Genomic DNA, 14988 nt, shown 5'->3' on the forward strand with positions numbered 1-14988 from the left:
CATCCCCCCTCCCTCGAGTTTACCTGACTGCTCTGCCACTCTACCTTCCTTAAGAGAGATTTGGATTCTCTTTATGGGCTGGTGCACTGCCCCACTTTAAGGTTAGTGGTTGTGCAGCTGTTACAAGAGAGTTGTACAAAAAAGACATTTGCATATTATGACAAATCTGATAGAGTCGTCAAAGGTTCCCTGGGGAGAACCATCCCTCATGTTGCCAGAGAAGGGTCGAAGCTACTCAACTCCGACACTGTGGATGGCCATCTACGGGAGGACTGCATGGGAGAGAGCACCCTTGGGAAATAGGGGAAACTCAACCGAAGAGACATGGTATACCTCCCCATCTCGAAGGGATAATGACATCCATTTATTTCCATCTAATCGATGTATGGTGTGGGATAGAAGATCCTATTAAAAGGTAACAGAAGCACTCATACACATCCTTATGAGAAGAATGGGACGAGGGGGAGGGTTCAAGTAATGAAGATTATTAAGACTGCAAAGAACAGCGTGTACTAGTTGTTGAGAACATGTGACCACTGCCAGCAGATACAAAACCAAGCAATGGAAAACCAAGATGGAGAGGAGGAAAATTCATTCCTGATGCCGGTTGGGACGAGAGAAGGAAGCAAATGGTCTTGCCGAGTCGCAGCGAACCTGGAGACGCTATCCGGAGTAAGTACGAGGGAGGAGCCTTTCCGCTGCAGCACCGTGAGCAGAGAAGGGTGCTGGAAGGAGGCAGATGCAGAGCTAAGGCCCAGGGATGGACGACGTGGCAGTCTGAGCCTGACGGAAGGAGGAAGACTGAACCGGTGGGACGCGAAGGACGACAAAGCTGCAGAAGAGAGCCAATGAGCCTGTGTAGAAGGGTTGGGAAGCCAGGACACAGTCTGGTCTACCACATACCGAAAAGAGAAATATAGAAAATAGAAGCTGGTGAAGTTCTAAGAGGGAGATAGGAGTCCTGAGACCGTTTATAAAGGTCCAAGACCTGTATGGAAAAGAGCCTGAAAAGCATTTCATGATTGAAAAGCAAGTTGAAGCTAAAGCCAATATACTTGGGAACGTGGAGAGAAGTACATATTATAAATTGGAAAGGCCTGGCAAGGAAGTGCACCGGGCACGGAAAGTAGCAGGTCTGGGACTCGCACCCAATTGTGAACTGTGAAAGTAGAAGATATTGAAACTACAGTTCAGGTGAAGGGAAAGTCCCTGAAAATACTGAACTATGAATTAAAGTGTTACAGAGTCCTGGCAGGAGAGTATACCAGGAACACAAGTAGAAATAAATTGTGAATGGAAGTATTACAGAGTCCTGGCAGGAGAGTATACCAGGAACCAAGAGGAAGGACATGATAAACTGTGTATAAAGGAAAATAAAGGCAAGACCCATACCCCTTTAAAAGTAGAGACATTGGAATTGTAATCCAGAGGAAGGGTAAAAGGCCTGAAGTTCTTGAAGTTCTGTTGTATGGAATTGGTACAAAGTCCTGGCAGTAGAGTATACCAGGCGAAGAGTGGAAACTAATGGTGAACTGTATAAACTGAACAGAACTGAGAATGTGATACGAATCAGGAAGAGAAATCCTCTCCTGAAGTGGATGGAACTTTGATTTGATTATCTGCACCTTTTGGAACGTTACTTTGAACTGCTGGAGAATAGCTGCAGGAAGCAGCTAAAAAGACATTGCCCATTTCACATTATATTAGGTTTAGCATGTGAGGGTCAGCTTAGGGTTTTGGATACAGGACGGAGGACTTCCTTTACTTTGGACATTCTGATAGTAACCTTAGTTACTTTTGTTGTGGCAGGGAAACCCCTAACAAAGTGAGGGAAAGATGGAACTTCATCCAACCCCCTTTCTTTTTTTGTTTATAAAATAAAAGTCTATAGCAACCAAAATAATGTCTATGTGTCAGACTCTTACTCAAGACACCTCACAAAATATAAAAAGACAAAAACAAATATATTCCTTACAGTATCAAATTATGACAAAGCATACAATTCTATTCAAACGTATATCAACCTCAGTTGAAATGAACAAACAATTTCTTTAAGTGTATCTCTTTGAATTGAATGGGCTACTAGAAACTTGGGTCTTACCCACAACTCTTAAACATCTGAAGTATGCTACAAGTAAAGTGAGTTCCTACTAAACCAGTTACTTTATGAATATCTGACCATGCCTTATTTTTAGAACTTTATGCTATTCCCTGTGTGCCCATGAAAAGTACCAAGCCATGTACCAAGTATCTGTGAGTTTAGTCTTGGCGTCAGCTATGCTAACAATTGGCAAACCAAGAGCATACATCTACTTTGTCCACAATTTGGAAGACTATGGGCCTCATTACGAGTCTGGCGGTAACCGAGGCGGTAAAACCACCTGGTTACCGCCGGACTCGTATTACCATTCCGCCTCCGTGTTTCCCGGAATTACCGGGGCATTACAACCCCGGTGTCCCGGGAATTGCGGAGGCAGAATGGTGTAAATCCCCATTCCCGTTGAGTCCTAATGGACTCAACGGGAATGGGGATCATGGAAACACCGGCACCATCTTGTGATGGTGCCAGTGTTTCCTCGTCCGCCTGCAGGCGGGCAGTGGTAAACCCGCCATGTCAGACCTGGTTGGAACGCCACCTCCTGCCTGCAGGACTCGGGATAGGGTGGTCCGGAATTAACAGTGGCTGCGGGTTTACCGCCACTGTTATTTCCGGACCGCCCGACCTGTAGTGAGGCCCTATTTCTTTCTGTAACATAGGGTTGTAGAGAAATGTACCAAATAATCACACAATTAAAAGGCAGATTGTGATGGAGAAGTTTCTTACCCTTATCTCTCTGAGTAGGGAATTCACCTCCGTGGACAGCTCTACGCTCTGCTCATTAAGCTGCTGCCGACGTTGAAGGTTACTAGAAATGTGCAGTTTTTCAGCTCTGATCTCATTAACGGCACTCTTAAGCTGCTGGATTTGCTCCTGCTGGTCCTGCATTCGTTTACGCTTCAGCTCAATGTTTCCAGAGACTGATTGAAAAAAAAACAAGAGCTAGCTTTGGAAACTGTTGTGTTCTCTTTGTTATCTGCCAAAGACCTAGTAAGATATCTGAAGACTGCTCAACATTTTCTTACTTTACTAGTTTGAAGCTAGACAAAGTTGTTTCTTTTTAATATAGTCTTTGATGCAACATCCTCCGTCAGCCTGACAGTTACATTATTTGCATTTATTATTTTCAATATTGAGAGTTTAGTGTACAACGGAAAGCAGAAGAGAATGGTTTGGGGTATGTTCAGAGGAGTATGCCTGCTACTGAAATAAGTAAGCAAACTTTGTAGGGGAGACAATTTTAGGACACCCTTGACTGTGGGAAAGAGCTAAGATTTTAGGATATATATTGCTGTAATACAATACTGAAATTGTCCCCTCCTTTTTTAAAATCCATGACCATTGGGAATCTATTTACAGCTGCATTGTAGGGTATTGTGAATTTGTGCAACTGTGACACTGACTGCTTCTGAAATATCATCTTCAATTCCTTACCAAGAGCTTAGGACTTCTGATGAAGTCTCATGTGGGCTAGAGAATGGCTCTAGGGAGGTGCTGTGGGCCGGGAACTACCATCCGCTACATGATGATGTAGAGTCCAGAGGTGGCAAATAGTGGATCCCTGCAAGTACCCCAGTCGATTCCTAGGCTGTTTTGTAGCTTTGCTTAGTTCCACAGTCCACTTGGCCCACATTAAAAGCTCATGTCCACAGGTCACCATCTTTACTAGTGAACTACCAGACCATAGATCCCCAAAACGTCCAAGGTCCTGGCAGTCTTGAAAAAGGCATACTCCTAAATTGTAGTATCCAGACTTATGCTCTCACAAGAAAGCCTTTGCACAGCAGTGGCATAGGAGCACAGACACAGGGCCAGCGACTCTCCTCACCAACAGCAATGAATGAAAACAAAGGTGGCGACCGGCCTCATAGGATGAGCAATGGACCGGTATGGACTGGAATTAGTGCACCAGTCAAAAGACTAATACAAACACCTCACAACCAATCAGAATACTTGGATGCCCTGGTCCTGGTGTGTGCAATGACATCATTGGGGAAATGTTGCCCTATATAAAGGACCATGAGCATTTGACAAACTTGGGAGTCAGGAGATGGAGTATGCAGGAGAGTCATCGTGTATTACAGATCAGCCAAGAGCACAAACAGAAGGGAGAAGCAGAGGATTCGATGTTTGAGTGGGCTAGGAAGGACTTTCTTATTGCACCTTTCCCTCTCTAGATTCCTATGGACCCCCAGTCTTTTTTGCTTATTTTTTAAACCTGTCCTGACTTTTGGAGGCAAGTAAAGCCTTCTGCTTTACTTCCCTTGATTGTTTTGCTCTGTTTTATGGGGAAAGTGACTAGTTCCTAAGACTGTCAGTACTGAGAGTCATTGGGCCTCATTACACCTTTGCCGGTCCAGAAAAAATGCTGGTAATTCCAGCACCAGCATTTTTTCCGGACCAGCAAAGTACATGTCTGCCGATGGGGGCCATGGATCTCCCGGTAGGCCGGACCTGCCGGCAGATTAATGACTGAATCACCGGCAGCGCAATTGCCAGTGCCGATGATTCAGTAGTTCCCATCCCATCATGGAACGGGAACTTACCACCATTGCCGGCACCCGTAATATCGGGCGCAGGTAATGGTAAAGTGGGTTTGCCGATAACCCGCCGGAGTTACTTGCAGGTTACTAGCAAACCCATAATGAGCAGCTTAGTCTTTTTTTGGGAATGTGTATTTTTACAATTGCACACCTCACCTTACAGTGAAGTAAGGATAAGTTATAACTTTTTAACTAATGGCTTTTTGGTTACTTTAACAATGTGCCTAAAACAAGCTGGTGGCAGTGGCGCGAGTTTACCATTTTTATGTGCACTTTTGCACTTACTGCGAATGGCTACTAAAGATGGCTACCACCCTAAAGTGGCCGTGCCACAAGATCTTCGCTTGTTCTTTTCATATTGTTCTTTGGCATTTTCCTCCCTTCACAGGCCATGAAATGTCAAACATGGTAAGCCCCTTTCCCGTGGAAGTTGCTGCTTTCAAGGGCAAGTGGGCTGTGAGTGTCAGCCAGAGGAGGAGGATGGGATTGTCTGGTCACAGTCCACATCCTCTGGCCCCCCCGAAAGTCTGTTGCTGGACAGATTTGATGACCAGTGGTTGTCCAGGAATGGACAACCCAGGCTGTTTGAATGTTGCAGATTCTTACCATTGTTGGGTTAGTGCTAGCTCCCAACCTGAATGTTGGATAAAGAACAGCTCCTGCAGCTATTCGACAGATCCTCATTGGGACCTTGACTTCTACGGTGAAGGGAAACCACCTGATGACCCCTGCAACTGACCAGCATAGACTGTTATGATTGGCTCGGTGAGGCCCTGTGCCTCTGCCTGATCATTGAAGACTCTTGTGGCATCTTCGATTTTTAGACCGGTGCAACCAATCAGTCCCCACGCATTAAAAACCTTCGTAAGTGTCCCTGGATCACCCATTGGACAGACCAGCTCCCTTTTGGGTACCTCTCTGCAGCAGTCATTCCAAGAATAGCTTTGGGATTCGCCAGATCTTCAGCTTATGCCATTAGTCGCCTGTCACCACAATTACAGCCCTCTCACTAAAAGGTAAGTTGTACTTGGGCTGCTGGTGGATGACCGCCTGACCGTGGTGACCTGCGCTGGAACAATCGGTCATGAAGGGTCTATGTTAAGATGGATTTAGAGTATCAAGCCTGGTGGACAGATTAGGGGAGACCACTGTAGTTACAGTGAACAGGGGAACTCTGACAGGTTGGCCAAATCCAATAAAGGTAAGCGTAGAGAGTAGTCAAGGATTAGTCTCAGAATAAAGTGAGTGGGGTCAGGAGTCCACACAGTGAAGCACACAGTAGTTCAATTTAAACAGGGAAGTACAAAAATGGTATATTTATTATAGGCCCAAAAACATACACTGATAAATGAAATAAGCAGGTAGTAATATCACAATACTTATTTATCAAACATTTATACAGTCACCTTTAGGTTTTTAGGAATTCATACAATAACTTACAAACTAAAAGAAAGTAAGTAGTGATGCAATAGAATGAAACTAGTTCACAGGATTTATGCCCAAACTGTATAAGTTCAATCCCTATGATGTACTTATTTATTTTTGAAAGCGTACCTAACCCTTAGGCATGAATGGGGTCTTGTTGCCAAAAAAACAAACAATATTTAATGCACCCAAATAAAATACAGGCAGGCACTCTTAACTCAAGTCTAGTGGTTGAAGGTGTTATTGTACAGCACAGCAAAGAGCACCGTGAAAGCAACTAAGGAACTAGACCAGGCTTGTGTGGTCTGTTTCCTTAGTTGCTTTCACAGTGCTTCAAATATTGTTTTAAAATAAAAATGTGAGGCATCCAGAAAAAAAGTGAAACTGGGAATCAAACCCTGATCACGTGGTTGGAAGGGCTAACCCATCACCACTGGACCACAGGAGTCCTTTATAAAGAACAAGGGAAACACGCCCTGTTAAATAAACAGGACGGGTTTGTCTTGTTCAGGTCTTCACAGGACAAGCAGTCCTGTGAATGCCATCCTAATACAGAAAACAAACGCTTTTCAGATTTTGCTGAAAAGTGTGTGCTATGTTGGGATTGGCATTTATAGGATTGCCTGTCCTGTGAACGTGTGTTTTAAGTTTCTGCTCTCTGGCAATAACATACTTAAGCTCCAAGTAGGTAGATCCTGCTTGATTACTGCTTCAAGACCAGAGAATTAAAGAAACATATGATACTGTTTCTGCATACAAAATGGATCCCTGCAAGTACTTTAAAAGTAGAACTTGGTGGCACATTTGCAACCTATTTTTCATAGGAACTTTAAAATAAAATGTTAATATGTATTTTTTTTATGAAACACATCTTATTGGTTTTACATTTAATTACAAACTTACACCAACAAATTAACCACGAAAAGGAAAGGTGCAAGCAACAGTCCAGGTTCCTGTAAATTCATCACCTTACCAGACACGCAACCATTTCCCTCGTTCCATCCTCCCCACCTCCAATACGCGACAGTCCCAGAATGACCCCAACCTGTCCACATGATACAACCAACCCCAGCCCCCCACCCCAATCCAGCCCAAAGTCAATCTGCCGCCAACCATTTGCCTCATATCCTCTGATGTTTCTGGGGACAGCCTCTCTCCCGGAAAACTCTACACTCCATCTCACAGCAAAGGTCCATGCCCTCTTGCATTTAGCAATATTAGATGGGGATTGTCTACCCCACCCCGCTGCTAGGTCTCTTTTGGCCACCAGCACTGCAGTCTTAATCAGACTCGTTTCACTTAGATTGAAGACTGAGCCACCCCATATATGTAGAAGACCCATTTTGGGGCAGTCCGGGACCTGGTTCCTGAAATTCTAGAGATGGACTCCCTAACCGCTCCACAATATGGCCGAATCAACTGGTATTCCGACATTGTGTGCTTAAAGGTACCCACCTCCTTCTTACACCTTAGGCACAGCGGGTCCATGGAGCTCCCCATGTGGTGGAGTCTGTCCCTAGAGTAGTACACAAGTATTTTATACTAAATGTGCCTTAACCTGCTGGATATGCCTGCCTCCCTGTGGGATCCCAAAGCCTCCACCTAGTCCTTCTGCTCAATGGCCCCCAGATCCCCTTCCCACAGGTCCATCAATTTATGGGGAGGAGAAGTTATGAATCACTTGGTAGAGCCATGTGATGGCCTTCCCTGTGATCTTACCCTCCAAAAGGTTAGCCTCCAGAGGCGAACATTCTGGGATGTCCCACTCCTCTCTGCCCTCCTGTCTCATAGGTAAGTAAAGTAGTCATGATCTGGGAGACTGTGCGTATCAGGTTAGTGTTGGAAGGGAACCAGTTGCTATTGAGCGATTATGTGACTAATCTTCCAGATCCCCTGGGAAATCCATCTTGATCATTGTCCCATCTTCCGCACCTATGGGAGGTGCCAATTTTCCTAAACAGGAGCTTCCATCGTCACCACCACCCAGCCCATTATTTTAAGTGCCTCTGTCCACACCTCCCGTGTGCGGAGGTAGGGTGGTGGCAATCCACGCTGAAGTGGGCCATGTGCAGTAGTTGTGTAGGTGAAAGGTCCCCCATCAACTCTTTCTCCAGTCTGATGTGGGAGGAACCTCCCTTGCCGAAGGCCCACTTGTTAGCTGCTACTAGTTGGGATGCCCAGTAGTATTTTCGAACGTCAAGGATGCCCAGCCCTCCCAGCCCCCACCTCCCAAACAGATCAAGTCATGGTTGGGAGTGAAATTCTTGGGTTTTTCTTGCCCCATATTACTTCCCTATGACCCAAAATACTCTTGAGGGGATTTTGACTGGTGTGTTTTGGAGAACGAAGCAACCATGGAAGTGTCATCATTTTGAACAGGTTCGCTCTTCCCAGCATTGAAACCGGTAGATTCGCCCAATGCCTGGCATCCTCCAGCACCCTCGCCAGGACGGGGCCTAAATTGTTCTAAGAAGTTGGTCCCTTCCGCCCCTACTCTTACCCCTAGATACTTTATCGTGCCCCTGGAAATGGCAAGGTGGCGGTTCTCTGGAATAACTTCCTCCCCACCTTCACTGGAAGGAGTTCAGATTTGTCCTAACTGATGCAGAGCCTGCTTGATCGCTGAACCTCCTCACCACCTCAATCACCACTGCCGCGGTGCTCCCAGGGTCCTGCAGCTGAATCAGATCAACTGCACATAGAGAAATGCGATCTTCACTGCATCATGGCCATCTAAAGCCTGTTACTCGTGGATCAGACCTTCCCTTCGCAGCCGGGAGCTCAATGGCCAGCAGGAACAGGAGAGGCGACAGGTGGTACCCCTGCCTCGCCCCCCTCTGTAATGGAAACTGTCTGGACACAAAGCCGTTGACCTTCACCATGGCCATCAGGTTAGCTTACACCAGCTTTACCCAATTCAAGAATTTAGGACTGAATCTAATCTTCCCCATCACCGACCACAAGTACTCCCACTGGACCGAATGGAAAGTCTTTTCAGAGTTGAGGGCGACAAGGGATGTGGTCCTTTCAAAATGGCTGACATGCCCATAGCATTATGCACTCGCCTCAGATTCATTCTAGTGGTCCTACCAAGCAGTAACCCGCACTAATCTCTGTGTGTAAGCTGGTCAATGACCTGTAGCTGCCTGTTTGCCAGCATCTTCGTGAGTATTTTCGCCTCCCCATTCAGTAGCGAAATCAGTATATACGCACTACATTTGTGCTATGGTTTCCCTTTGTCTGCAGGTAGTTCTCTCTTTCCCAAGCTTTCTGCGAACATCGCTCCCATAGCAGAAGTCACCTTCTGCCGTGCCGTTCTCCAAAATTCATTAGGAAAACTATTGGACCCTGTGGTCTTCCCTGACTGGAGCTGGCCTATTGCCCCCTGAATCTCCTCCTCTGAGACATCTGCCTCTAACCAGAGGCTATCTACCCCTTCCAGCTGGGGGAGTTCTAGATCTGTTAAATACCTTCAACTTTCAGCCAACCTCATACCCCGTCTTTCCCTATAAAGCTCTTGATAATAGCAAGCAAAAGCCTCAGCAAGATCCTCTCCCTTAGTTCCTGTTCGGCCATCGTCTAACCTCAATTGCCGCTCCAACCTACTAACCTCCTCTCTCCTTTCCAGCGAGGCCAGCATCCTCCCACACTTTTCCCCATCTCATACACTCTGGCTATTTTATCCCAATAGGCTGCTTTGGCCTCGTCCCTCGCTACTGTCGTATATCGGGCCACGCTTCTCACCATCGTTAGTTCTAACAGTATTAAGCTTCATATGTTTCATCTCTGCTTCCTCCACCTCCATATCTAGGTCTTCCATATAGGTCCACCTGTCCCATTTAAGCTGCCGGACCACGGATGATGCACACCCCTTCATCACTGTCTTGTAAGCTTCCCATAGTAACACTTGGCTTCCTACCGATCCTTCATTAACAATGAAATACTCATCTGTACCCTTTTGCCGCTGTTTGGACACCACCGGGTTATGGTGGTAGTATGTGTTCAGCCTCCACCCACCTTCCTGTCTATGTCCCTTGCCTGCTATTCTGATGGTCAGGGGTGGGCATGATCAGCGATGCCTCTTGCTAGAAAATCGGCTGAAATCACCCTATCCATCGTCTGACCTCGGAGCAAGAAGTAGTCTATTCTTGAGAAAGAGTAGATCGCTGGAGAAGAACGAGAATTAGCCATCAGATGTGCCCCTCACCAAACGTCTCACAGTTCCATGGATTTGAGAAATGTGAATAATTTTGAGTAGGGTGGACCCCTCTTTCTACATAGGCTGATCTGTCCCTCTCGGGCTGGGCTGTATCATTGAAGCCCCCCCCCACCCAATAATCATTAACCCCCCCCATGCCTAGCGATGAGGGCAGGTATTGCCCAAAAGGTGTCTGCTTGGAGTTTGAGCGGGGCCCCCCATAGAAACCCCTTGAGTAACACATCTTCCGTCCTTATCTCTTTCCACCAGAGAAAGACACAGCGGAAGGGATCTCCTAATTAAGATCGCCACCACCCTCTAGTGAAGCCAGCATGTTCAACTACCGAAAATTTTGCCCTAGCCAGGAAATTACACACTGACCCAGACAAGTGCATCTCCTGCAGCAGCACTACATCGACTTTGTGCGCCACGTTTCCGACCAGTCTCCTCTTTATTATGTCCAATAGTCTGCTCACATTACACATCATAAAATACAGAGAGAACAGCATATCCTATCCAATCCACCTGGCAACCCTGTCATTGTTAAAGTTCTCCTGAACATTCCTCCCATGCCCCGATACCCCATTCTTTGAAAATACCTTGACTCGTATCACTAACCAACAAGAACCAACCACCCCAACTGTGAAACCCCACCCCACGCTTCTCCCCAACATGAAGCATCTGTCGACCCTGATAATGCATTACCAACTACTAACGTTCAAGTACACCCATAGGTGAACGTTGAGGGGGCGTGCCTGAGACATTACCTCACTCCGCTCCGACAAGTTCAACCGAAATAAGTTTGAACCTGATGACTTATTTGACCAAGTGTCTGATAACCATTGTAGAGATGACCACTACTAACCTGTGTCTGCCCCTGCAAGTGGGTAATAGGGGGAATGGGGGGGGGGGAGGGTCCTTCACTGGGAGTTGTCCGTTCCACCATTACGCAGGCTTCCCACCACAATGCCCTCCCCATCCAGCCAGTCCCATGCCTCTGTCGGATCCGTGAAGAATTTAGCCCCCCTGGGACCCACCACTCTCAATGCGGCTGTGAATAACATTGCATACTTATATTCAGTGGCTCCAAGTTGTCTCTTCACTGCCTCAAACCATTGTTTGGCCTTTGAATAGCCCATGTGAAGTCATGATAGATTGCTACTTTAGCTCCATTCTTCCGGCGGCCTGCAAAATGACATCTCGAACCCTATAATTAAGAAGCTTTGCGATGACAGGTCTAGGGTGGGCTCCTGGGGGGATGGGGCTCTGATGGGGATACTGTGGGCCTTTCCACCAAAAAAAGTTGAACAGTTCTCAGGGCTCCATCCGTTCTTTGAGCCAACCACCCAAAAAGAGTTCCATGGACGGGCACTCTATCTTTTCTGGGAGGCCCAGTATGCAAACATTGTTTCTGCGTGCCCTGCCTCCAGTGTCCTCTACCCTTTCTTCCAGAGATGGAGCCAAATGTGTCTTCTACTTCAGAAATTCTTTACTCTCGTTCCCCCACTCTTGCTGATATTTTGTGAATGTCCTGCCTGAGGAGCCCCACGTCCGGTCCTTTAGCGTTTATTTTTTGCTCCAGGGAGTATTTGGAGTATCTGATGGCTTTAGTATCTCTTGCACTGACAGGGATGCCTGTCGCCCCTCCTTTTCCGCGGATTTCCCCCTCTCTTTATCCGCCATTGCCTCTCTGGGGAACACCGTGTAAGGGTCCATTTTGGCTGCAGGGTGGCCTTTTTTCCTTTCTTCTTGGCCATCAATGCTGGTTGTCACCAGGGCCGCCGCACCCTGGGCCCAGTCTTTCCTCCCTCTCTGTGACACAGAGTCCAGTGGATATTCAGAAGCCCGGTGACCCTGGTGAAGTTGGAGGGGATACTGCTGTTCCACGCAGTTCTTTTCCAGGCCTGTAGCGGGTTGAGAGGCCAAATGGGAGTCTCCAGGCCCAGCCATGTCTTAGGGCGGGCACTCCCGCCTTGCAAATCCTCCCCTACCACGTGTACCAACTCCCGCCAAGGCACAGCTCCCCCCACTACCTCTGCCGGCTTTTACCACTGTATCGAGCCAAGATCCTCACCGCCTCCAGTGATTCAAGGTGGGTCACAGTCTTTCCCCGCCTCTCTGGGCCACCTCTGCCACCCGGGAGGTTACTGCTAGCAAATGCTTATCCCCACCGTTACTAGGCGGGACCAACCACCACACCAGTCTCCACTGTGAGGCACCCGCCTTCTGCGCTGTCTTCGGACACCATCTTGGTCCTCCGCCGGGCCGCGATTCTTGCTTGCAGGGACTGTCCCCTCAGTTACTTCCCGCCGGAGCACACCACTGCCATTTTGCGCCTCGCACCCTTGAGAGGCTCCTCTGGTCTATTCTCCATGCCTAGCTGTAGAGTCACAGAGATCGGAATTCTGGTGGCTTCCAATACTGTTGTACCAGACTATCTCATGACGCCACGCAATAGCGACCCACCCAAAACTTATTTTTAATTATGGCCTATTCTATTTAGACCATAACATTTTTGAGAGAAATGGTGGTGTATTGTCATCTGAAGGCTCATTGTCTTCATAGATTGAAGTTAAAGACTTAAAAAAATCTTTTTTCGGTAAAGGTTTGAAAACCTTTTCCTGAGTAACTATTGGCTTCGACAACAAATAGTCCACAATCACTTCAAAGTTGGAGTCAATTTTGTCGGAGTAGACTTCGACACTGGTGTCGACTGCTCCGATGCCGATAGCGAGGCCATCAGAGTTGGTGATTTTTTATGTTTTTTCAAAGCAACCCTCGATGGACTGGATTCCTTGCTTGTCGAAGCCCATGATGATTTCTCATTGGATTGAGATTTCTCTCAATGTAGTTCGGCGTATGGCTCGGACTCGAAGATTTAAAAGGTTTCGTCTTGGAATACCCTTTGCCATCTTGATACAGATCGACAGGGGCATGGACTTTCTGCTTGTCTTTCGGGGGGAGGGTCGGGCGGCCTTCTCGAAGAATGTTAGCATTTCTTTATGAAATATATCCCATTTTGCTGGGGAATCTGACATAGTTGGACATTTGATTACCTCGGCCAAGGAATCATTGGAGGTCAAAGGTGAACTGTGGTGCCGTTTCTTGGCCTTCTTAGACGAAGAATGGTGTGATCGTCTTCTCGATCGAGATTTTTTTCCGTCGAGGAGAATCTCTCAACTCTTTGGATTTTCTATTGGAACTCTTCGAAGGAGACCTCCCCACCACTAATTTACCTTTACGCTCCCTCAGAGCCTTTTCAATCATCGACTGACTGGAGTTACACTCGGAGGTAGGGTAACCGGTACCGAGATACCACAGGCATACGCAGTGGGGGTCGGTAATTGACATCTTCGATCCGCAGTCTTGACACTTCTTGAAGCCTGTCTTAGGTGTGGATAGAGCCGACGGTGAAGACATTCATGTTACCGGAAATAGTGACGAAGTTCAGTGAAGTAACTGTAGCACGCCCTCATTTTTTGGAAAATCGGAACTGAAGCCAATGGGCGCTGCGTGCCCTATTTATACTAAAGATGACGTCGACAGTCGAACGGAGGCCCTCAAACGAAAATCGACTCGACGACACAGCAACATCTGTCCAAAAAAAGTTCAGAAGCAGCTGAAGCTGGAAGGATAGTTATCATAAGATGTGGACACAATCAATTCGATATATATTGGATACATTACTCACTGATGCTTGTATCTGCTTATATTCACATGCTGTGCATAGGCCGACATCTAGTGGAAGCTGCTGAGTATTACAGTTTGTTTTTCGAAACTCAAAAAAGGTCGTCGACACAGGGCGTGCCAGTAATACTATCCCTAGTGTGACGTCGACTGTACCCATGATCCCTCACGCGTCTAGGACCCTCAGATTGTATTTTTTCTGACATGAGGTAGCATGAGGAGTAGCATGAGTACAGATAATCCAAGCAGATAGATAGAAAGGTAAGACTACAAGCATCCATGCACCTTCTCTCAGAGGGGAGGAAGGGTGGGTCGCATGTGAATCTAAGCAGATACAAGCATCAGAAATATGATTACGGTGAGTAAGGAACAAGTTACTTACCTGTAACTGTTGTTCTCCAGCATGGGTCTGGCATGGATTCACATGCTCATGAATATTCCCCGTCGTCAGGCTGGGAATCCTCGGTAAAGAAAAAAAAAACAGTATCAGTTTCGTTTCTGATCTGTCTTTCGTAGTAATAACCAATCACTGGTCTCTGCGTCATACTGACCACAGCCAATGACTGCCCTCTACCTAAGCACCGCCTCTGGCAGCCATCTTCAGATTTGGAAGCACGTGAAGTGGCAGTATGACCAAGTGAAGAGGGGGTAGGCGGGAGGGTTCGCATGTGAATCCATGCCAGACCCATGCTGGAGAACAACAGTTACAGGTAAGTAACTTGTTCCTTCTCCAGCATGGGGTCTGGCATGGATTCACATGCTCATGAATAAAGAATACATAGCAGTACACCCATGCACAACCACGGGAGGTGGCAACGGCTCAACATTAAGCAGTACATCCAACTCAACATTAAGCATCTTACCTCCTCACCAGGCTCACCTCAGGCGAACAGGTTGCGCAGCACTGCTTGGCCGACCCTGGACTCCTCCCTGGAATCCCGATCGACGCAGTAGAATTTCGTGAAGGTGTGCGTCGACCTCCACGTAGCAGCCCTACATATGTCCAGCAGGGGCACACCAGAAAGGAACGCCGTGGT

General features: G+C 47.1%; 1 protein-coding gene across 5 annotated transcripts in view; it reads right to left on the reverse strand.

Annotated features, from left to right (window-relative positions):
* The window catches only part of RAD50 (RAD50 double strand break repair protein), a 1278308-nt gene that overhangs the window by 413697 nt on the left and 849623 nt on the right, over positions 1 to 14988 (reverse strand). For all 5 annotated transcript variants that reach the window (XM_069652502.1, XM_069652503.1, XM_069652505.1 and 2 more), the window contains one exon: positions 2825 to 3018. In XM_069652502.1, the coding sequence (XP_069508603.1) occupies positions 2825 to 3018 (194 nt within the window). The remainder of the gene's footprint in view (positions 1 to 2824; positions 3019 to 14988) is intronic.

This window comes from Ambystoma mexicanum, chromosome 3p (genome assembly GCF_040938575.1).
Source record: "Ambystoma mexicanum isolate Mex_15411 chromosome 3p, UKY_AmexF1_1, whole genome shotgun sequence".
NCBI lineage: Eukaryota > Metazoa > Chordata > Amphibia > Caudata > Ambystomatidae > Ambystoma > Ambystoma mexicanum.